Below are 24,642 nucleotides of genomic sequence, written 5' to 3'. Positions count from 1 at the left end.
TGGTTTTTTTGCCTCTTCCTACTATATGCTCCTATTTATAATCTAAATATTAAACATCAATTCTGCTTTTATTAAGCAAATTACTCATTGTACCTGGATGCCTATAAGGGCAATTCCATCTGAGAACCCAGAGCTAAGCCCTCACATTGTAGAGGTCTCCCATGCTAACAAGAATAGAACATTTTATAGAGTTCCTTACATATCCCTCTGTTCTTTATCATTTCATTGTAATGATTTGTTTAGATGACTTTTTCCTCCACTGGGATTGCAGCTTACGGAAAGCAACCATGTTGTCTTAGTAATCATTTGTTGCTCTGGTATCTAGCACAGCTCCTGACATACAGCTCATACTTGATACATGTTTGTCAAAATGAAATTACATGCCACAGCCAACAAAAACAGACTTGAAAGGAACAAATTCAGCCTGCGTATTAAACACACAATCATTTTTTACACTAAATTTTTCACAACAGTGAAAAAAAAATGAAGATAATTCCTTGATTTCACTCCTTCATTTCTCATATAAAATAGGTCCTAAGGTCTGAAGGATTCTTCCTCAGAAATGTCTCCTGAGTCTGGATCCACCCACCTAAGTTGAGGCCCTGGTCCTAACTCCCGTCACAGGGTCCTAACTGCTTTCCTGCCACCAAGCCCAGTCTTCCTCCTTCTTCCACCAGGCCAGTGCAGCCAACTCCATCAGTCGCAGACCCCACCTCCTTACTATTTGATATTTTTAATGCCCACCGATTCCACTGTGTAAAGGGTAAAATCCAAACTCTTTTAAGTGTAGCATCTGAGGATTTTGAAATTTGGCCACAACCTGCCTCTCTTCATCCACTCAACACCCCAACCCATGTTGAGCCACACCCACCGAGCTTCTCGGCTCTACGAGTGAGTCAGGCCCGCTCACCTCTGATATCCCCTGTGTCTGGAACCCTCTTTTTTGCTGTTGAAATCCTGCTCATACATCAAGACCTAACTCCACTGCTCTCTTGTGACACTGCTCCCAGTTCTCCCATGCAAGATGCTCATGGTTTCTGCTGTTCTCACACAAACCCCTCATATTTCCATTGTGCATTCGTGCTACCTAGCAGTGACTGTGTATCTCCCCACCTGGAACGTGAGCTCTGTATACCGCGGAGCTCCACTCACCAGCCCTCGGCAGGGAGCAGGCCTAATGCTGTTTGTGTTGCTGTCAGCCCTGTTCATCAAGCCCTGTCAAGCAAAACCAAGAGCAGCCCATACAAAGTTTTCACTTATTATGATTTTTCTTTACACCTTCTTGTTTCAGAAAAGGCGTGTGCATGGTAATTCTATGATGTTTATACTTAGCATTTCCCAAGAACAAACACTTACATCTATTCCTTACAGGACACTCTGTTTTCCCTTCTATTCAATGTATTCAGAGATCTTGATGGTTAGAGGAGCTTTGGGGTAATTCAGCAGCTACATTGGTCCCTTGTCCAAAGGGGAAACGAGCTAGACAGCAAGGCTGGAAATATGTGATGAGAGGACCTGGAGCATGGCCCAGAGTGCCATGATGGTTTGGGGAGCCCTCAATCCTAAAATATCTCCACAGAATTGATTTCTCTGGACTGGTGGAGAAAGGCATCACGTAGAAATAAAATAACAACAATGAACATTTATTGGCAGGTACGTATCAGGCTCAGAACCTTGCATAGAATAGTCCAATTAGTTCCTTTACAACACTATAGGGAATGCCCTATTCTACCACGAAGAAACTGAGGCTCAGAGTCATTGAAATCCAGGTCATCTGGCATCTGAGGCCACTCTTTCAACCAGCATCTTACTTTATTGAGAATAACAAAATCTAGGGATTTTGGGTTTGGTTTTGTCTAAAATCTCTGGCTGTGTAAATAGCTTTTAACTTACTTGTGACCTTCAGACTGAATTTAGTGGGTACATATAGAGTGTTTTTACAGAATGCATGAAGATGATCACCACCTGGTGACAAGTTTCCTTTGTCCCATTATTACAGACCCTGACATCCTGGTGACACCCTGACAAACTCAGAATCACAAAGAAGAGTGTTCTGATTATTGGTGAGATTTTTTTATATACAATGAGGAATGACAATACTTTACTACAGAGACTAGTGCTTTCTCTTTTCCTCACAACAAAACTCTCATATAGACAAAGTTCGTATTTATTTTTAAGAAATGAAGACCCTGTCCCACCCAGGTAGTTCATAGCAGAACCAGGACTGGAACTCACATCATCTGCTTCCTATTCCAGTGGATGTTCTATTACATAAGAAAAGTAAACAAGACAGTAGGTGAGAGAGAATAAGCTATGAAAGATAAAGGAGACTTTCATTTTATTTTCCCAAAGCCTCGAGATTACTTGTCAAGGTGTTATGGTGCCATGGAGTTCTTTAGAAATCTGTAATCCCCTATTTAATAAGTAAGTACCCAGGTCACATGTGCAAACTGTTGTGGAAATTTCTAGCATGTATAAGAAGCAAGATCAATATTAGAACATTTCAGCTCTAGAAGTGGGCTTCTCCTGGTTTATCAGGACCTACATTCTCAGGAGATTCTGAGTAGCCACAGAACTTAGAGAAGTGAAACCATTTACATGCTGTTCAGAGAAAATGAGTACTATGTGGACCAAAATGCTGAAAAAGTATTAATCCAAAAGTGTAGATAATAATGCAGAAGTGGGCTCTGCCTTTGCTTTTTCCATACATTTATGATAAGAACTCAATGTTTTAGTTAAAACAACCAAAATAGGCAACAATTACTTAGTATTTTTAGAGTGAGAAAAATGTGGTAATGCTTCACATGGTAACAAGTGGAACTAGAGGAGATGAAATGTAGAAAATTAGAAATGGTCAGGAAAAAAATTCAAAAAAACAAATATAAGTAATCTTTGGCTGAGAAACCTGAGGCTAAAATGTAAAATTAAGCTAACTTCTGAAGAATCTACTTATTCTTTATTTGTAGTAAATGTTTCATGACAACAAGAGTGTTGCTTCAGTTTGGAAGAGTCAAAAACATAATGGAATTAGCTAAATTTGCTTTAAAAAAAAAATCCCTTCATTTTCTTCCATAAATTTGAGTTTTCCTTTGTACATCACATTATGATATAGAACATTTACTGAACAAATACCAATTTGAGTTAAAATGATATTAGGTTTTGATGATCTACCAATTTTTAGCCTAAGGACTAAGTGATTTTCTGAATTCACAATTTTATTATTTTAATGAAAATGAGGTAATATATTGAAACTGTTTTTTCTTAGATTGTATTAAGGTTTATATACTCTATATTTTTCACGCACACTGTCATATATTTTCCCCCAAATCAGATATATTATAAACATGACAATATGTTAATGTTTTTACTGCTAACAGCATGTTGTAATGCAGTTTTAAAAAATAAATTTTATTATGTTTCTTGATCTTTTAAAAGTTATCTTATTCTAACACTAGCAACAGCAGCATCTGTAATAAAACAGAGCTTAGCTAAATTTACATAATTGTGTTATTATCCTTGAAGGCTTTTGCTATAACAGTGCCAATTTATGTGGTTTATGTCCACCTGCACCTGTTCTTAGGACAAAATTTGGAATTTGCTCACTTTCACTGTATATTTCTATTACTATATAAAATATTGAAGGCTGCCTTGCTATAAAGTTATAAAAATGGTGTCATTTCTATAGAAAAGTCTAGACACTACATTCCAAGCCAAAATTTCAGTATTTTTGATAACTATATAAAATAGTTCAGTTTAGGTCATTACAGTACCGTTCAGTGTATAACTCCCTAAATATACTGAATAACAGTATTTTCCCTATATTTTTAAAGAGGGAGACTAATTTGGCAATATTTCATAAAGGACAAATAGAACTGAAAGACGAAACTTCTGAAGGCTTCCAAGGTGTCTAACATGCTGCTTAAGGAAAACTTAAACACAGAAAAAACATTGGCTCAATAAATTTTGCCTCTCACAAATAATACAATAAATTTTTAATAAATTCCAGCTTTGAAGGAAATTTATCAGCCACAAACAGGCCTTTCTGTTTATATAAGAAGATTCTTTCAGATGGCCAGCAAGGGCTTCTAGATATATCGTCTGTTATACAAAGCTCTTATCATCTGCTAATAGGTGATGTTAGACTCTCACTTAAGGCAAACTTTTATCATGTTAGACCCAATACATCATTAATATTTTTTCATAAGGACTTGAACCACATTCTGACCACATCTTAAGCATTTTATATTACTTTTCATATCACGATTGTTTCAAATGTCTAATATAACTCATGTTTACCATTAAGACTATTTATCTATGGGCATCTTTCTTGGGTCAAGACATTCCTGCTGAAACCCTTGTTCAAATATTCCTTGGAAATGACAAATTCTCAAGTGACAAGTGCAAGTAAATTCTTGAACTAGATTTGTCAGTGTTAATGATTATACCACAGTGTATATGAAATAAATAAATACCTTGATTCCTTTATTAGTGAATGACTTGGTTTAGCTAGGTATTTTCCAAACTTTGTCAATAGAAGACTAATCCTGGGAGATGCATTTCAATAAAAGATACCATAGCGAAATTAGTTTAGGAACTAGTGTATGTTCCAGTCCCTTGCTGGGGACTCTCAAAGCATCTTAGAATACTAAAGACTCTTGAGAGGTCCTGAAAGTAGAAAGAAACACATTCCCATTTATACACCCAATGTCTTCCACATTTACTTAACCCTGGTGATGGGCATTTTCATCACCATATTCTATATGTACATGAATAACCACTAAGAGATAACTCTTTGCGAATTAGTTTAAAGATATATTATCTTACTTTCTACAAAAGAGCTAAATGTTAATTTTGTTTTAAGGCACTACACGAAGTTTTCTAACACTTGAGATTATTTCAGGATGATTTATTTATAGTTTTAAAAGGTTTTCAGTTTACTATATATATATTTACCTTACAAATTATTTGATAAAATAGGGAGATACCAAACTACCCACACTGGCCTCGTCTTTATCTGTCACTGAGAAACATCAAAAATTCAAAGTTTAAAGCTTTTATAGGATATTTTTGTTTTATAAAATAATTTTTTTTTTAAGTGGCTCACGGGCTCTAGAGCACCGGCTCATTAATTGTGGCACACGAGCTTAGTTGCTCCGTGGCATGTGGGATCTTCCTGGGGCAGGGCTCGAACCTGTGTCCCCTGCATTGGCAGGCAGATTCTTAAACACTGCGCCACCTAGGAAGTCCCTATAAAATAAATTTTTAAAAATACATTTGAAAAGTCAATATCTATATCACTTGGTTGTCAACTCAAAAAAATAAGGTATACATTCATTAAAATTCCTATCATATGATAGATTTTTTTTTTAATGTAAAGGGTTTTTTTAATTTCTTTTATTTATTTATTTATTTAATTTATTTATTAGCTGCGTTGGGTCTTCATTGCTACACACAGGCTTTCTCTAGTTGATGTGAGTGGGAGCTACTCTTCATTGGTGCGTGGGCTTCTCATTGTAGTGGCTTCTCTTGTTGTGGAGCACGGGCTCCAGGTGCATGGGCTTCAATAGTTGCAGCACATAGACTCAATAGTTGTAGCTCACGGGCTCTAGAGCACAGACTTAATAGTTGTGGCACACAGGCTTAGTTGCTCTATGGCATGTGGAATCTTCCCAGAACAGGGCTTGAACCCATGTCCCCTGCATTGGCAGGTGGATTCTTAACCACTGCACCACGTAGGAAGGCCCATATGATAGATTTTTTTTTCCAAAGAGCTTTATTTCTTTAAAGGAAAAATATTCAATTTCTTTATATATAATCATCTTATAGACAATGGTAATAGTGGCAATAAGACTGGGATATGCTGCTTAGTATATCCTAATATATTTAGTAAACTTTAATAATAAAATTATAAATTCCTGAAAAAAATTAATGTCATAGCTGAGATGCTGACATATTTCTATTCAGATTAGTAATACTATTGTTATAATAATGATGCTAGAAAGATATCAAAATGTCATTTCTAAATTTTAGACCAGTATGCCTTCCAGCTAACTAAGAGAGGAATTGACACCAATTTTGTCTACTCGACCTGAATTTAATAGCAGGTAAAGTTATCCCCACAATTCTACTGCTGTTTGTACAGCAGAAGAAAATTACTGTGAAAATATATTTCATCACCCTGAAAGCTTAATTGAGAGCCAATCTCTTCTACTACTGAAAACAGTATGTGTATGTGTGTGTGTGTGTGTGTGTGTGTGAAAGAGAAATAACCATTTGATGACACATGTAGCTTTCTTATATTAAACATTTTTATTATAGTAACATATCTGAGTAATTGAAATAACCACCATACAGATATCACATGCTGAAGCATGACAATGCAATACTAATTGCACATTGTGTTGACATCTCAAGCATATTTTCTGTAACAACATTTGCATTCATATACAGGTAGTAAAACACAAGGGGATAATTTGAGTCATGATTCATGGTAGCAAATGTATTGCTTTCAAGCTAATCTTCAAACCCAGAATCTTCAGCAAATCTGTTAATATTCAATGTTCTAGCATGTACATTAGTTATTATATGAACCAACCAGCTCAGGACCAAGAACTGTTGCTGTTAGCCTTTGAAAGAGAAATGTCAGCATTATCTGATTTTTTTTGTAAGGTAAGTCTTCTTACTAATTTAGAAAATATTAGTCTATTGAAAGATGATTTTACCAATAGTTTTCAAATTAGCAGGTGGGGATAAAATAATAACTTTATGTAGCTCTTTTTAGGTAATACAGCCCAGTTAATGCAGAATATTTCACCTGAGTAGTTTTCCTTCAATATATACCCACTCATAACAAGGCAAAAAGGCACCAAAAAAGGGCAAGAATCTCAAAGTGTGCGATAAGTTTTAATTTAACAATTTTGGTTGCAAGACTGTTATTTATAGCCATGTATCTCGGTTCATATGGATCCAGACAATTAATGCTTTTTAGACACTGAAACTTCAACATTGTTCTTAAAAATCTCAGCAGAAAAACTGAACTTGATCCAATAACACATCTAACCTTTATTGTTGCTGAGGCAAAAATACACCACCATAAACCAATGTTTAAAAGGCAGGATTTCTCTTTTCTTGAATTTGTCCATGCAAAGGTCAAAACTTCAAATGGAACTTAAAGTTTTAAAAAAAAGAAGAAAAGAAAGAAAACAACAGTGTAAGGAATGCAATTTTGATCATCGATATACTTCCAAAATTTTAATTTATTTGTAGGTAGCGTTAGCCCAAAATATTTAGATAGCTAATTCAGTTCTTGAAAACTTTATTAGATCTCTCAATTTGAAGAAAAAAGAAATTTTCAAAAATCATCAGGTCACAGGAACACAGGTAACTGTACTTACACTTCTCATTGTTTAACCCTTAGAATCAAGTAAACTAAGACTCAAAATGTAAAACAGCATTACAGAACAGAAGAGGAAGGTATTTATTGTCACTCTTCTCAAGGTATTTGCTACTATATTTTAAAGAATATACGTTTAGGAATCAATCAATGCTTTATAGAAAACTAGAAATAATAGAGTTTATGCAACTATCAATTTTTGGGTACTTTTGAAAATGTCAAGTAATGTGGAAGTTTAGATTTAAAGAGAATTTTTAAATGGAATGATTCTGTCATGCTAAAGAAGAAAGCATTTGAATTAATTTATGTTAAAATGTGAAATTTAGCATTAGATAACAAAATTCAATGATCATATACTTTCCAAATTAAAAAAAGAATTACAATGAAATCTTTTTCTTGATGTCTAGAAGCCACTATCATCTAGCTGTGTGTAAATATTAGCTGAGAAGAAGATTGGGGTTTTTTGCTTGAGTTTGGTTCATTTTAGTTTTGGGTGGAGGAATTAGTAGAAAAATTTTGCGTATTTAGACGTAATTCAGGTGTATGAAAAAATTTGTGTAGATCTTTGCATCTGACAGATGTTACCATTGCCATTTCCATATTCAAACCTGTTATAATTTCATTTTTACATATGCAAGGTAAAATAAAATTTGTTGCCAATAATCTTAATATGAATATCATATATAGTTCCTTCAATAGAATACATAAAGCAAATGGTAACTATTACAATGCTGGATTATTACAGTGAGAATTACAGTGTTTAATCTGCAATCTCATATAATGTTCATAGATGATAATTTAACATTAAAAGGTTGCTTCTTATACAATTCTGGAATCATTTTAATCATATAGACTTCTGGAAAGCATTAGTCACAGAATGAGCAGGGATATATGTTTTAATAACGGAATGAAAATATGCTTTCATCGTAAGTAAACCAAATTCCCTATTAAAATCTCCTGGTAAGATTGAATAGCTTCTGGAGTTTTTCAGATAAAGTTATTTTCTCTCCTAGAAGAGAGTCAGACCCATACTATCACTCACACTGATACATTTTAATTCTATGAATAAAAAATTTATAATAAAAACTAAGAAATATTTTATATCACTAAAACATTTCTATGGCCTCTATAGACTTCCTGTTTATTACTGTATCTTCTTTTTCTTAGTTTCTCATAAGCATTAACACAACCATAGTCCACAGCCTATCAGGTAGTATACATAAATAACGAGCACATGGCTCTTAGTCACAACTTCCTCATATCGGACTAGATCAGTATAAAGAGGCAAATGTGGGCAATAAACTTCTAGTGCTCAAAACAGCCAGCCTTAGGTAGCCAGAGGAATGAAATTTGCTCACCAGTAACTGACTGGGTAGTTTTATACATTTAAATTTTACTCTTTTTTTTTTTTTTTTTCCCGGGGGGAGACATATTGGACATTCTTTTTTCATTTTAAATAAAAATTTCACTCATATAACTAAGGACAGAATTTTTAAAGTTACCCACTCTAGCAAATTAAGTCACCATCGTGATTTAAGCTAATGCAAGTAAGTAGCCAAAAACTAGGTTGATATCATGTCAGACACTTGAAATTGTCTCATTCATGAATAAATCATGAATTTGAATGAAAAACAACTAAAATTGCTCCATGGAAAGGCCTACTTGATGATCATCCTTAAAATGATTTTGTTAATATTTATTATTTAATTGTTGCATTATTTATTCCAAAAAATTCTAAACATGTCTAAGAATTCACAAAATGGCATCATAACTACTCAGAACTACACTGCAATTTCCTTTATCCTGACATCCTTATCCTCTTTTCCCACAAAGACTAAATAACAAGCTCTTCTTTGGGATGCAATTAACAAGGCAAAGTATCCATTGGAATATGGATGGTAGGTAATCATAAAGAATCAAGTAGCTAGCAAAAATTTAGGGAAGAATCTATTTTATCCTAATATAGCCTCAGAACATGGCTTTAAAAGCAAAATATATCTAACTTAACAACTTTGGGTTGTCAGTTATCCAGCTTGCGAATTAAAGCAGGCCAGTTTGCCCCTCTCAGTTCTCCTTCTGCTTTGGGACCATTTCTCCATTTACTGGAAAAAGCTTTCAGGATAGTAAAAGGAGGTAAAACATTCATGAATGTTGCAAATAATTACCATCTGTGAAAAAATAAAACTACTGGGAGTTTAAATAAAATTCTAAAAGATGAATATTACAATCTAACGATATCCATCGTATTGTTTATATTTGTAAAGAAACTGAAAGCTCACTCGTTTTTGAAACTGTAAGCAAAAAAAAAGGAAGTAAACTGCTATGAAACTTATGCATAATAACTTTGGACAGGAAGAAAACTTCAAACTCTATTTTGATTTTTTAAAATTCTCAAGGACACATCCATGACTAATAATATCTAGTAATCAGAATCTTATTTGCAATAATTTAGATTATTTTCTACAGTGCAATATGAAACTTTGTATTAGTCTTTGCAATGTAAGTTGGCCTCAACATTGAAAGACATAAAATAAATGTGACACATCATTCTGTAACATTGAAATAAGTCTAAAATATCAGCTTTTCGAACAGAGAATATTGTATCTGATCATATGTACCTATCAGAGACACACTTTCTAAAAAAAAGTGAGTGGTAAGAGTGGTAAGAATACAAAAATCATTTGGAAAGATTTTGTCATTACCACCATTTTCTGTTCCCTGTATGTGACTCCCAATAAAAAGTAAAAATACAAGCTGTAAGTTTTGTTTATTTTTAACCCACCGGATTGTCTTCCATTTTAAATCATAATATGATCTTACTAGATCCTTCCTGAAAATTTACATTATCATTTTCACAAGTAGCTAACTTTCCACATTGAGGAATAAAAATATTGGAGAATTGGGTTGGAATTTTCATAGTACTTTACAGTGTGCTACAGTAATGACAAACCCTCTTTATACTTAATCCTATCATCATGCAACACCAGGCTTCTAATTTTTGTCTTCATTTTAAATGGCTACTCTATACAAGATAATTAATAAGGTAATTTGCTATTAATGCTTTTTCAAGTCAAAAGATATATTATCTAGAAAATAATTCAACACTGTAATGGGATCTTCAAGATCAATTCTGTTTTATATACTCTGCAGCAAAAATAACATTTCTAGTAGGAAGGTATTAATTATAAACCTAGCAAATTCTAGACATTCACATATTCGTGTAAACAATTTTAACATGGTTTATTACATTTCCAGAAAGGTTATATCTTATATCCAGTTTCCTGCTAATTCTTCTTTCATATATTATAATAAATATATCTGTTACTTGAGTGCATGTGTGTATAGTTTCACATACATACATGTCATATATACATAAAACAGCACTTAAAGGTCACTGTCTTTGCAATGCTAAGTTGGGGAAAATATGAATTGCTATTATGCATAACCCATGGCGATCTTCCCCCCTGTTTCACAAATGGCCATATCGGGATGTAAACAAAACACTGGAGTGAGTCATTCCAGGTGAACTGTATTTCAAGTTGTAGGTTGGTGTTCTCATGAAGAATTGTGTACTTCCTGGTAGTAAATACCTAAAAATGATAGTTAAAAAATTAGACTTTTACAAACAAATTAATATTAACATCTGTCACTAAAATGTTATGTAGTTAATAATCTGTACAACTTACATGAGAAATGATACTATAATAATGTAATCCACATGAAAAGATTTCCTCTCCTGAGTTGAGGAGGGGAGGCAGGGAGAAGGTCATAAAGCCTCATGCAAAGAGTTGACTGTAGATGCAACATGTGATCTTAGTGTCCCAAGACATCCCATAAAAAGCCATGAACTCACATGCTAGGAGACTGTTTGTATGACTCATGCTAATTTGGAATTCATCATTAATCTCTGTAAATAATGTGTGTAACTAGTCAAATATTGCTTAAAAACATGTGACATGAGAATTTGGCTAACCACTTTAAAATAATTGTTTCAAGGATGTTGAAACAATTGATTTTAATTTAATAATATATTATTGGTGTATTATGACTATAGGTAATCAAAAGAAAAAGTTAAAGATTAACATTCATAACTAGATTGTAAATTTTATATTCTTGGGCTACTGAGTGCTTATGATTACAGAAAACCAAAACCAATCATGATTACAGGTTGCATGCAACCTTTGCAGACAAACGTATTTCAGCATACATGAATTTTCAAGATTTTAGGACAATTTAGTGTAGGTACTATACATAGTGTAACATCTTCATCAGGGTCATGGGGCAGCATCCTGTAAAAAAATTATTAATAGTTCTGTAGTGAAATGTAGAAATATTCACAACAAATCGGATAAAGACTCTAACAACTTCATGTCAATTCAGATGTGCCAATAAATTGGTTACCTTTGTTTTTATTAGTTTGAGTTTTCAGAACTTTAGGATTTGGTAATTGTAAATAAGAGCGTGTGGCTGTATAATCTGTTTTCTCTGGAAAAACCTCTGATTAGCATTAAGCCAGTCCAATCTGTATGTCAAGAGAGAAATGATCAAGGAAATCCACATGAGCAAATGCAAATAAGCATCACCATTAAAAACATAAGTCCTAGTAATGATGAGAAGGACATGCTAGAAAGTCAGGACAAAGATATCTTTAAAAAATTTCCAAGAGCAGAAGTAGCAACAGAGGGAGATTTATAATTAGTCTTGAAAAAAGAAACAAAGGCAGAGCATCAAATCACTTATTTTCTTCACTTGACTTTAGAATCTTCCAGCCACAGTATCATACTTCCAAAGATATATGAAGAAATTGAGAGCCAAGTATTAGCTACCAATTCTATACCAAATAATGCTGGTAACTGCTAACCTCTGTGCCAACGGGAAATTACATTCGTAGTTGTGTGAATTTTGAAGAGGAATTTGCTTTCATTATGATCAAACTGCATGCAGCACTCAGATTAAAATGGCAGAATTCTCCATAATATTCAAAACATCATTTCATCATGAATTATGTGATAATATCCCCTAAATCTATTACTTAATATCACACACTATAAATAATTGCTCAAATCATTAAGTTAATAGAGCAGTAAAGTAATATACAACAAACTAAATTAAATCAAAATTGCACAATGGGTGATGAATAATGAAACAATTGATTTCTCACATCACAGATTATATAAATTATTTTCTTAATATCACTTGGGTAATTTACATGGATTAATTATTATGTCAAGAGCTAGCGGAGTCATGATTGATCTGATATCTTCTGCCAGGGAAAAGCTACCCTTCCTATCTAGGGCAAAGGTGCTAAAGGAACTAACGTGTTTGATCAAAACCCACTATTCCATATTAGTTGAAAGTTATGCTGTCTTCTAATGAAAATACATTCTGATTTCATTGATAATTATTCTAGTAAACAGTAACCTTTGCCGACTTTCTTTTGAAGAATTTCCAAGCAATAGTTCCTACTGACATTACAATAGCATTCACATAGACGTCTGAGATAAAGATCTCCATTTTCACAGATGAAAAAAGTACAAACTCCAGGGTTATAGCTAACTTACACTATTTCACTTAACACTATTTTGCATTTAAAAAGTGTTTTTGTGTTCCAGCACCATTATAATTGCCTTAAAAATATTAATAGTAATTTCTAAAGATTCTTCTCTATGGCATATATTTATTATCGGCTCCATTTTAAAGATGACTACACCAAAGTGTACAGGAGTTAAATGCCTCGCCCACAGTCATGTAGCTAGTAAGTGGTAGAGCCAGAATTCAAATCCATTTGGTCTCACTCCAGAACCAGTACTCCCAGCAACTATAGTATGTCGTCATTTCTGTGCATGAATCCCAATTTTAAAACTAACGGGGATAAATTGCCATTTTGGTGATAGATGATGTTGGTTCATGAAAATCATTTCATTAGATTTTACTTCTTCCTGTGCCATCTTTTAAAAATTATATGGGCAATGCGTGTTTTTTTTTGGGAAAATTCAAAAATAAAAATAAAAAAGATCATGAGATCACATAAAAAAAATAAAATAAAACTAACGGATACAATGATTATACTCATTTTTTCTTAAATACGAAGTATAAAAAAACCTAGAAAGTAGGACCATTATATATCCACAAAACTAAACTTTTTAATAGAAGCAGAAAAATCTAAAATGAAACTTTTTTAAAGACTTGAAAAGAAATTCAGTATGAACTAAAAAAAGCATATAAAATCACATTGGAAGAAACACTTTGCTTCCCTAAAGCAAGTGCTATGGGATATTTTAAAGCATTACAGGGAAACACAATGGATTATTTGCCTTAATATCTCCATTAATATCTCTTGGGAGATCCCACACTAGCTGAACACCAAAGATTATTTTTGAAATGTTCTTTGCAATGAAGTTAAATAATACAATTTGATATTTTTAGCAGGAAGAATCTCTAGAAAGTGGATTTATAGACTGTATCTAAAGAGTGTGTGTTAAAGCACCAAAAAACATGAAGTTTCCAGCTTTATTTTTATCGTAGCTTACTCTCGAAGTTCAAAAATAGCTAACTCGTAGCTAACGCATTCCAAGGAGAAACACCTCTGACTGCCCTATTTGCTTCATGCACATACCCTTACTTCTCATCTCTGAGACTAGCTATGCACATCTTCACATATCCATCATATAAATATAAAACATGCATTTGTCTCATTCCTACTTGAGATAGAATTGTTTGGTTTGTCATGGACCAACTTATTGGTGAACATGGACAACATCTAGAACATGAAGTATTTCAAGAGTGGTAAGTAATTAGTCTTGAAACTTAAGCTACACCCACCTCTGAGATCTTCCTGGAGGAAGACCAGGACTCCTGATCCCCCCCAGAATAAACTGAGCTTCCTGGTTTGGGGAACAAAAGGTAAATAAAGTTCATTGCCGTATTTGGGCTGTGTTCTTTTTGATTTTTTTTTAATCGTGGTAAAATATATATAACATGAAACTCCTTACCATTTTTAGGTATGCAAGTTCAGTGCACTAAATACATTCACAAAGGTTGTGTAACCACAACTATGATCTGGTTCCAAACCTTTTTCATTATCTCAAACAGAAACTCTGTGCCCATTAAACACTAAATCCCCATTTCCTCCTCCTCCCAGTGCTTTCTATCTCTGTGAATTTGTCTATTCGAGATACCTCATTCATACTATATTTGTCCTTTTTGTGTTTGGCTTATTTAACTTAGCATGCTTTCAAGGTTTACCCATGTTGCAGCATGTATCAGAATTTCATTCCTTTTTATAAAGGCTGAATAATATTTTATATTCATACATTTTATATATTATATAATATATTCATATTTATAATTTTATATAGGCTCAGTAATATATATATGTACATACCACATTTTATTTATCCATTCATCTGTTGATGGACATTTGGGCGGTTGCCACCTTTTGACCTCTGTGAATAATGTTGCTATGAACACTGGTGTGCAAGTATTGGTTTGTCCTTGTTTTCAATTCTTTGGGGTATGTACGTAGGAGTGGAATTGCTGGATCATACGGTAATGCTGTATTTAACTTTCTGAGGAACTGCTGCTGTTTCCTACAGCAGTCACATCATTTTATATTCTGAACCAGTACTGACTTCTCAATATCTTTACCAACACTTATTATTTTGCATTTTAAATATAATATCCAGTACACTGTATTGTGGTTTTAACTTTGATTTGGGGGGAGGCCCTAGTTTCAAGTCCCACCTCTTGTCATATGCTACCAACATGGATTTGTTATAAGCCATTTAACTTCTTTGGGCCTCAGTTTTCCCACTGGTGAAAAGAGCCCAATAGTTTCTGCCATGCCTGTCTCACAGAGTCTGGGCCCAATTAAACAATGCATAGATAAAATATTATCATGTGTCATTAACATCAGCCTCATTAGCAAGACCATGCATGTTTTAAGATAGATGTATCAAGCTATCTTAGCCTAAGGTCAAAATGGTACTATGTATTAAACTTGATTTTTAAAACTTTTTAATCTCAAAATATAGCACATATTCAAAAAGTGCATAAAACATAAACGTCCAGTAAATGAATAGTATAAAGTGATTACTTATATAACCACTACCCAGGTTAAATGACTGAACATTCCTAGCACCTTAGAGCCCTGTATTACAGCACCCTCCCTCCCCATAAACATATCCACTCTCCAGACATCAATGGTAATTACTTCCTATTTATCACATGAATACACATTCTGTAAACACTATAATTCAGTTTTTCCTTTTTTTTATTTAAAAATAAATGGAATGAAGTATTTATTCCTTTGGGTCTGGCTTCTTTTGTCAAATTTTTGTTTGAGACTCATCCATATTACTGTGTATACGTGCAGTTTGTCCATTTTCAATGCTGTATAATATTCCATTGAGCAGATATTACAAAAAAAATTTCCATTCTTCCATGAATAGGCATTTGGGTTATTTCTAATTTTTAGCTATTATAAGTAAATGCTGCTATGACAATTCTAATAATGGTCTTGATGCACATGGGCACACATTTCTGCTTAGAATTACTGGGAATAGAATAGCTGAGAAAAGCTTAACTTTGGTAGGTGATGCCAAGCTTTTTTTTAAAAAGTAACAATTTTCACTGTCATCAGCAGTGTAAGAGGGTTCCCATTGTGCTACATCCTCATCAACTCTTGGTCTGAAAGATGGGTTTCACGTTTCCCTGAGTATGAGCCTAAACACTTTTTCAAATATTTACTGCCTTTAAAAAAAACTCTTTTGTGAAGAGCTTCTTCAAGTATCTTCTCCATTTTTCCATAGAGTGCTCTATTTTCTTCTTAGAAATCTGTTGGAGTTCTTATACAGTCTGTATAACAATCTTTTGTAGTTTATACCGGTTGCAAATATCATCTTCCATTCTGAGGCTTGCTTTTTCACCTTCTTATGGGGTCTTCTGATGAACATATGTTCTTAATTTTAATATAGTAAAGTTTATCTTTTCATTTATAATATGTACTTTTCAGTCTGATATTTTATAATCTTTGCATACCTCAAGGTCATGGAAATATTCTCATATATTATCTTCTAAAATCTTTAGTTTTGCCTTTCACAGCTGTGTACTCAATTCTTTGGAAATGATTTTGTATATGGTGTAGGAAAAGTCAAGTTTCTTTTTTTATTATTATTTGGAAACCCAACTGCCCCAGAACCATTTGTTTAAACAAACTTTTTTCCCATTTGTTATAGTTGTGTCCCTCTTTTGTCATAAATCAAGTCTCTATATGTACCTGGGTCTATTTATGGCTTTTCTGAATGGTTCCATTGGTCTATTTGTCTGTTGGCACTATTACACTGTCTTAAATAACTATAGCTTTATTATAATTCTTAGTACACTGTAGTTAATAAATCCTACTATTTTACTGTTCTAGTTCAAGAATGTCTTATCTATTCTTGGCCCTTTGCTTTTCTGTACAAATGTTGGAACGAGCTTTGGTCAAATTCTGCACCCTCCAAAAAAAATTGTTGGGATTTATATGAGGATTACATTGAACTTATAGATGTGAAAAACTATTTGAAAAGAACTGACATATTGATATTGATTTCAATATCAATATCAAATATCAAAAGTTAATAATGTATAACTTTCCATCTTTTACATTTTCCTGCATAAAAGTCTTACACATTTTTGTTACATTTATTCTTAAGTATTAGTTATTCTTTGATGCTATTGAAAAATGATATTGTATCTAAAATGTCATATCCTAGCTGTTTGTTACTGATACAGAAAAAATACAATTGATTTTATCCCAACTTTGATTTCATCAAAATTGTTAAATTTACTTAATAATTTATCTGTAGATTTATTTAGATTCTATCAACACAATCATATCCATTAGTAATGAATTTTAGTTCTTTCTCTCAAATCCAATTCTTTTTACTTTTTTGGCTTGCTTCCTTGAATGAGCTAGGTCCAGTATAACGGTAAATAGAAGCAGTAATAACAGGCAATCTTGTCTTGTTTCTCATCTGAGAAGGAAAGACTTCAACATTTCACCATTACGTATATGCTTGTAGGGCTTTTGTTGTTATACTTTATTAGATTAAGGAATTTCCCTTTAGTTTCTAACTTGCTAAATAAGTATTTTTTAAGCATGAATGTACAATATATTGAATTCTATCAAGTGACTTATCCATATATTTTAAATGATTTTTAAAAGTTAGTCATGATACATTATCCTGTTTAAGGCTTCTGGGCTCATTTTGTTAATATTTTATGTAAGATTTTTGCATCTATGTACATACAGGAGTGAAATTAAACTGTCATTGTCCTTTGCCATAATGTCCTGGTCAGGTATCAAAAGTATGGTAGCCTCATAAAACAAGTTAGAGAGCATTCCTTCCTTTCTCTCTTCTCTGGGTGGATTTAATATAATTAGATAGTAAAGACCTATGAATCTGGAGTTATCTTTGTGGGAGGGCTTTTAAGTATTGATTCAATTTCTTCAATAATTAAGACCATTTAGGACTTTCTATATCTTCTTTTTTCACTTTTGGTAATATTTTTTTAAGGAATTTGTTGACAATCTAAATTACCAAATTTATCAGGATGAAATTCATATTTCTTATAAAATTTTCAATATTTGTAATACCTGTAGTTACAACTCTATTTCTATTCTTAAAGTTAATTTTTTGTGTTTTATATTTTGATCAGTCTCATCGGTTGATTATCAATTTTATCAGTCTTTTCAAAAACCCACTTTTGCCATTTTGATCTTCTTTCTTTTGTTTGCTTCATTATATTATTAATTTCTGCTCTTGTTTTTATTATTTCCTTTTTCTGTATTCTTTGGGTTTACTTTAATATCATTCTGTCACCTTTCAAAATGGCTGCTTAGATTATTCAACTTTTGCCTTATCCCTCCCTAATACGTTCATTTAAGTCTACAAGTATCCATATAATAATGATTTATGTACATACTGCAAGTTTTTATTTGTAATATTTTTGTTATTATTCAGTTAAAAATATTTTCTTACATCCATTATGATTTCTTCTTTGATTCACGGGTTATTTAAAGTGTATTTTTTATCTTTCCAAAGTATAGATTTTCTGGATATTTTGTTATTTTTAATGGTATATGATGAGAAACAATACTCTGTATGATTTCAATTTTTTGAATTATGTTTTATTATTCCACTATATAGTTGATTTTTATAAAAGATTTGGGTATGCTTGGTGTAGTGTATTCTAAGGTCACTGAATGCACTATTATGCGACAGTTAAATCTGTTAATCATATTGTTAAAATGTTCTTTATCTTTAATTTTTGGAGAAATATATGTTAAAATCTCCCTCAATTGTTGTAGATTTGTCTATTTTTCCCTGTAATTCTGTCAATTTTTGCTTTCCAAAACATCTGGGACATTGTCACTTGTAGGAATCTATGTTGTTTATCAAGGCCCCAATATTTGACAGGCCCTGAACTCTTACTTTTTTCCCTTAGGCTCATGAGTCTGTGAAAAGCACTATTCAGTACTAACAAGTACTCACTAACAAGTACCTGGTTTTAACTCTCTGATGTCTTCAAGCAAATGTTTTGGTATTTTGTCCAGCTTTTCTTATTGTCAGCAGAGGGAGGATTTGTCCAAATACCTAGTGCTTGCTCTATTACCAAAGGCAGAAGCCCTAACTCAGTAGTTTTTAAAAAATGTTTTCAGCTTCAGAAGTGAGCTTATATGGAAGCTCAGTACATGTAAGATAGAAATACAGAGATGCTGAGACTGAAAATTGTTTGGTGATCCCAAAGCTTTCCAAATAAGTCTAGTTACAGTGAAATATTGAGCTGGTCCCAAAGAAACTAGTATCCTAGAGATATGGGTATAGATATAGATATAGATATAGATATAGATATAGCGGTAGAGATAGATATGAGAAATGGCTTCTCAGCTGGTATGCCTGTTAAATTGTTATTCTGTGAGACTGCAAGGTTGAAGGCCACTCTCTTCCATGTACTAGGTGACACATACACTTTTAAGCCTTTTAAAAATATCCTGCAGATGTGTGGTCAAAATAAAGATGGTCCAAGAACCTGACTGATGTTAGCTCTATTTTCTTCTCTTTTAATTTTACAGGTAAATTAGCCAAAAAGATATCTCCTCATAAAATAGTTAGGTATACCTTATACATTATTTACATCAGGCATATTTATATTTACTTATAAATATAAATTTATATTTTACTAGGTATACTTCAAAAATGAACTTAATCTATTAATAAATATAAAATTAATTGGTTCCCACATATAAAACAAAATGCTATAGGTTCCTAATCTACAAGGGAAAAAACATATGGCTACTTTTTCCATGTTTTTAAATTAATATGACATTGATTTGGACTTTATTAGCTAGATATTAGGAAGACATGTTTATTTCTCTTTCTTCTTTGTGTTTCCAAGTAAAACTTTCACCAGTATAGACTTTCTGGCCTGGAGTTATACTGGCCAGAAGTGAGTTATCTGATTTGCAGGTTGAAAAGAAAGGACTAGGCATGCTTGGCTCAGCCCCTTTCTCTTTTTGGATCAGCCCATCTGCAGAAAGAATGTATTTTTACTTGCTCTCCTGCCGACACTAATAGAATTAGGCTTCACGGGATAGTGCTAGTGGAAGGCTTGGGTTGATCCAGCTCTGTCTTTGACCGGACGGGTACATTTATTCTGGAATTCAGTACTAGAAAACTTACTTGGCTCACATTTACTCCATGTCCCTCAATAGGTTTTCTCAGTAATGAAGCTACATTTTGATGATCATCTGTCTGACTCCCACATTTCTCTCTCAAATGGTTCTGAACTTGGGAAGGAATGAAGGATGTGTTTACTGGCCCGCCCCTCCCCTAATGCTTATAATCACTACATTGGGGTCATAGTGAGTACTTATCAGAGTCCAGAACTCAAGATTCCAAAGCGAGGAATATTTCTTTTGACCACCAGAAGGGGAAGAAAATAAAAAGGACTGAAGTAAATATAAGGTATAATTTCTCCCTATGGAATAGCCAGGAAGACATCCTATTTTGCTCGCCCACAAAAGTTACATGATCCCTCAACAGAAAATGGGCTATGAAATCTGGAATTGCAAGGGTGATTAAAAAAATTTGAAACCATCCTTCCTAGACTGGAATTTAAGGTTTTCCTGATCATGCTCCCAAGGAGTATCATTCCTTAAAGGGAAGACTCTTCATTTATATGTTGTAATGTCTTAAAGATGGCCATCATTCTTTTAAATCACATGAGAATATTGATGAAAGTAAAATAAACTTTATTCAATAATTTGCTTCAGTCAAACCATTAAAACTGTAGAATACAGCTTGGGTAGTTACACTTTTTAAATATTTAATGTCTAACTTTACCTCTATCATTTTTGTGATCAATCAGCTTCCATTTGCAGGGGAAGAGTTAAAATAGGTTAAAAGTACTGCATTATACTGAAACAGTATAATGACAAAATATAAGACAAACAAAGATTAAAAATATATCTCTCAATAATACCTTTTGTGAAAAATATTCCAAGCCATTCTGCTGCTGCAGGTCAATTTTGTAGAAAGTTAGCTATATTATATTCCCTGTGATCTATTTAACAAACAGATCAATTGCTAGATGTTTCAAAAAGAAAATCCAAGCTACAGTAGTTCCATTTTCCTCACTATCTATTCAGCTGTTAGCAGATCCTATTATCTTTTGACTATCACTTAGTTTTTCAAAGTGATAGTTTACGCTCTTCCATCCTGATAGTACTACAACTTACACTTACTAAAAGTCACACATCTGTCTTTAATTCTAATGGGAACTAAGACTGTATTGAGAAGTGCTAAAGTGTACTTCTTGTTTATTCTGTGTATCCTTTCAGCTTAAAAACATTTTCATACTTTTGGAAAACTACCTATTTTAACTGGACAATATTTATAAAAATCCAATTTTTAAATGGAACTTAACAAAATCCACCTCCCACAGATCTGTTTGGTGTTGAAAGGAATAGTAGAGGCATACTGAACAATAAAAATTAAAGGCATCTTCTCAATTATATTAGGATAAAGGACAAATGTTGAAATAACCCTGTTGGGGGAAAAAATTAATTACCATCTTGTATGCTCTTGCTTGGCTTTGGAAAGCAAAAGTATATAAGTTAAATAATACCATTTCCATGTAGGTTATTTCTGTCACCTTCAGGTTTGTGATTGCTGTCCTTATTCAGTCCTTTAAAGGTAAAGGTTGTGCAAATTAAAAGAATCTTATAGATAATAGCATGTATGCATTTTAGTCTTAAGCTTTTTCTCTAGCCATATAGACAAAAAGAGACTTTCAATTTCAAACGGCATTGTGGCACATTACTTTATATAAAACTCACAGGGTCTAGGAAATGTAAACAAGTACCTGGAATTACCCCAATCGGTACCAATGCCTGAGAGTGATCCTCTTGAGTCAGTTGCATATTTGTAAACCACTAGCAGGCACTGTTTACAAAGCTCAACCAGGCGCTGGCAACATTGGAGCTGCAAAGGAGTCACCACTTCCGGGCTTTTACTGAAAATACTCTCCCAAGAGGATCTGTTGGCATGGAAACATACATGACCTTGTGTAACTGTTAAAAACGGCAACTAGTTATATCATTTACCTAGCAACAAACCAATAAAAAAAAGTAGAAATGGCCTCACACATTGGAAATGACTACAGATGGTTGAGAGGTACAAAGTAAATATACAAATTTGTAAATTCATCTTTACATTAAAAAATACAACATAGAATTCATATTTTTAAAGACTTTACTGCTGCTAACTCTGAGTAGCTAACAAGATGGTTTCCCAACATCTCCTAAAAATTGAGTTACTCTACATTAAAACATCGTGAAATGCTGAGCTAATTTCTCAAAAATTAGGTATTCTAGGAATTTAGGTTTTCTAGGAAACTATATTTATTTTTATGTTAATAATGATCCAATAAATGAATTAAAAAGTTGCTGCTACTTAATTTGTGATCCCTCTGCACCAGGAGAATTTAGGTTAATCTTTTGATTATGACACCCCTTTCAAAACACTTTCATATGTAATTATGTCCATGATATTCCTAGAGCACAGGTTCTATACTGTAGAAGTAATGTAATCTCAACAAGTACTGTCCTACTGCAGTCCCAAAGGCAGTGTCCTCCCCTCTTCAGTGCACCCAGCTTAGTGCACAGCAGACAGTAGTACACACTGTTGGTAAACTTAAACTTAAATGCATGTGTGTGTGCATGTGCGTGTGTGTGTGTGTGTAACCACACGTATATGTGTTCACAGTTCCTAAGTTGACTGTCATGGCCCAAATCAGGAAACATCTTACCACCCCACCACCATGGAGAGAGGGAAACAGGAAGAGAAAGAGGGAGAGAGAGAGAATGAGAGAGACACTCATTTCCTTAGTGTAAGTGAAACTCTTTTCAAGCCTCAAGGGGAAAGTTTACTTTGAAACTTGGTAATGGTTCAAGTCTCATTTTACATAAACCAATTGGCTTAACCCTTAGAGAGAGAAAAGATCAGGTTTTCAGAAAGAAAAAAATATTAAGGAAAATATTTTTCTGAAGAAATGTACTTCCCAATGGGAAATTCAAAGACTCCATTTTCAGTCTTCTGTGGATATCTGATCTTTGGAATTAAAAAAAAAATGTTCTAGAAACTCAGAAAGGTATTTTTTAGTAGAAAAGCTACTGTTTATCTTTTCAGGAGAAACATGGTCCCAAAAAGACAGCATGTCATCAGTGAATGACAGGTTTTTTTAAAGGGAATGAGAGTCAAATAAGTAGATGGAAAGGAATAAATTTTCTTCCATGTTCTGAGATGTTCAGGGCTGAATATAATAGTGTTTTTATTATTTAAAAAGGATTAAAAGTTATTTTCATTCCAGGAACAGTAATATTTTAAATTAACTCAAAATTTAATTTATTACTAAATATAAGAAAAATAGATATGATATACATGTGTTTACACATCTATACTTTGTGTTTGTGTGTATATATATATATCTCCAAATTACTTAATGTGATCAAGAAAAATATTGGAGAACACCAGTTAATAAGGGAATATGTTTATAACTAATATGTCTTGATCTAGCAAACCTTACATGCTTGGACCCAGGAAAAATAAAATTTCATGTAAATGTAAATACACAAAGAAAACGTTCTGACTTTCAGCTGAGCCCTTGTACTTTCTCCCCCCTGGGATTCTAGATATTTTCTGTAAAAGTCCATCACCACCCTGCCCTCTGAATCTGAATATATTTATATTTTGATTTGGAGCCATTTGATTAGATTCACTATCAGGTCACTCACATCATGGTAATTTTTCTTTTCCTAACTTGGAGTATAGAAGTAAGAAAAGAACAAACAAAAATGGAAGAAAGACAAAGGAGCTTCTTCTATAACACCTTAATTTGATGTAACATTCTGAGTAATATGTGAGTTACAATATGAGCAGCTTTGGGGCCTCATTCTCTCATTGTTCCTTAAATATTTTAAATAAATATATGTATCAAGGTTCTCTACTTAATTTTGGTGTGTATGTTCACCACCATTGACCAAAGATCACATTCTACTCTATTAATCTATAACTGAGTGTCAATTTGCCAGAATCACTCATAAAGAAAAAAGAAAATGACCAAGACTTGCTTTGTTTGGTACTAAGCTAACAGTACCCCTCTACACAAAAGAAACCTATTCTTCACCTGGCACAGCTGAGTAATGTGAAATGCCTCTAGGACACTACAGTATCTCAATTTTCAATACTAACACAAAGAATTTTCAGAAGGTAAAAGGAAGGGGAAGTAATTTAAAATACCAGTGCCTTCATCAAAGAGCTCAGGGTCTTATCTGCCTGCATTCTAAATCTAAATTCCAAGGAAATGGGAGGGCCAAAATCTATGAATTCAAAAAGAAAAATTAAATGGTTAAAAAGTTCTCTCTGGCACTCGCTAATCCTCAGAGAAATATGAAAAGAAATGACTTCAAATGACATTTTTAATAATAATACAATAAGATACAGAATACTGAATAACCACCTGGTAACAAAGAAGAATCATTAATGAAATCCAGAGACTTGAAAAGCCTCGTATTATTCAGTAATCCAATAATTTTCACCACCTTTTTCATCAAAATATTTAATAAAGCAGCTATCTAAAAAGTGAAACATTCATTTCTTTCTCCTCTGGTAGAAGCCCTAATGAATGACTGAGTAGCCCAAAGT

At 33.2% G+C, this 24,642-nt stretch overlaps 1 protein-coding gene across 1 annotated transcript in view; it reads right to left on the bottom strand.

Annotated features, from left to right (window-relative positions):
* Nucleotides 1-6,306: 6,306 nt before the first annotated feature.
* TTLL7 (tubulin tyrosine ligase like 7) overlaps nt 6,307-24,642 on the bottom strand; it is a 152,685-nt gene continuing 134,349 nt past the window's right edge. The window contains exons 20-21 of the mRNA XM_057714942.1: nt 21,803-21,976; nt 6,307-10,983 (exon numbers count right to left, since the gene is read on the bottom strand). Of these exons, the coding sequence (XP_057570925.1) occupies nt 10,863-10,983; nt 21,803-21,976 (295 nt within the window). The 3' untranslated portion in view covers nt 6,307-10,862. The remainder of the gene's footprint in view (nt 10,984-21,802; nt 21,977-24,642) is intronic.

Source organism: Hippopotamus amphibius, chromosome 1 (assembly GCF_030028045.1).
Source record: "Hippopotamus amphibius kiboko isolate mHipAmp2 chromosome 1, mHipAmp2.hap2, whole genome shotgun sequence".
In the NCBI taxonomy this organism is placed as follows: domain Eukaryota; kingdom Metazoa; phylum Chordata; class Mammalia; order Artiodactyla; family Hippopotamidae; genus Hippopotamus; species Hippopotamus amphibius.
This window is presented reverse-complemented; position numbering and strand designations above follow the sequence as displayed.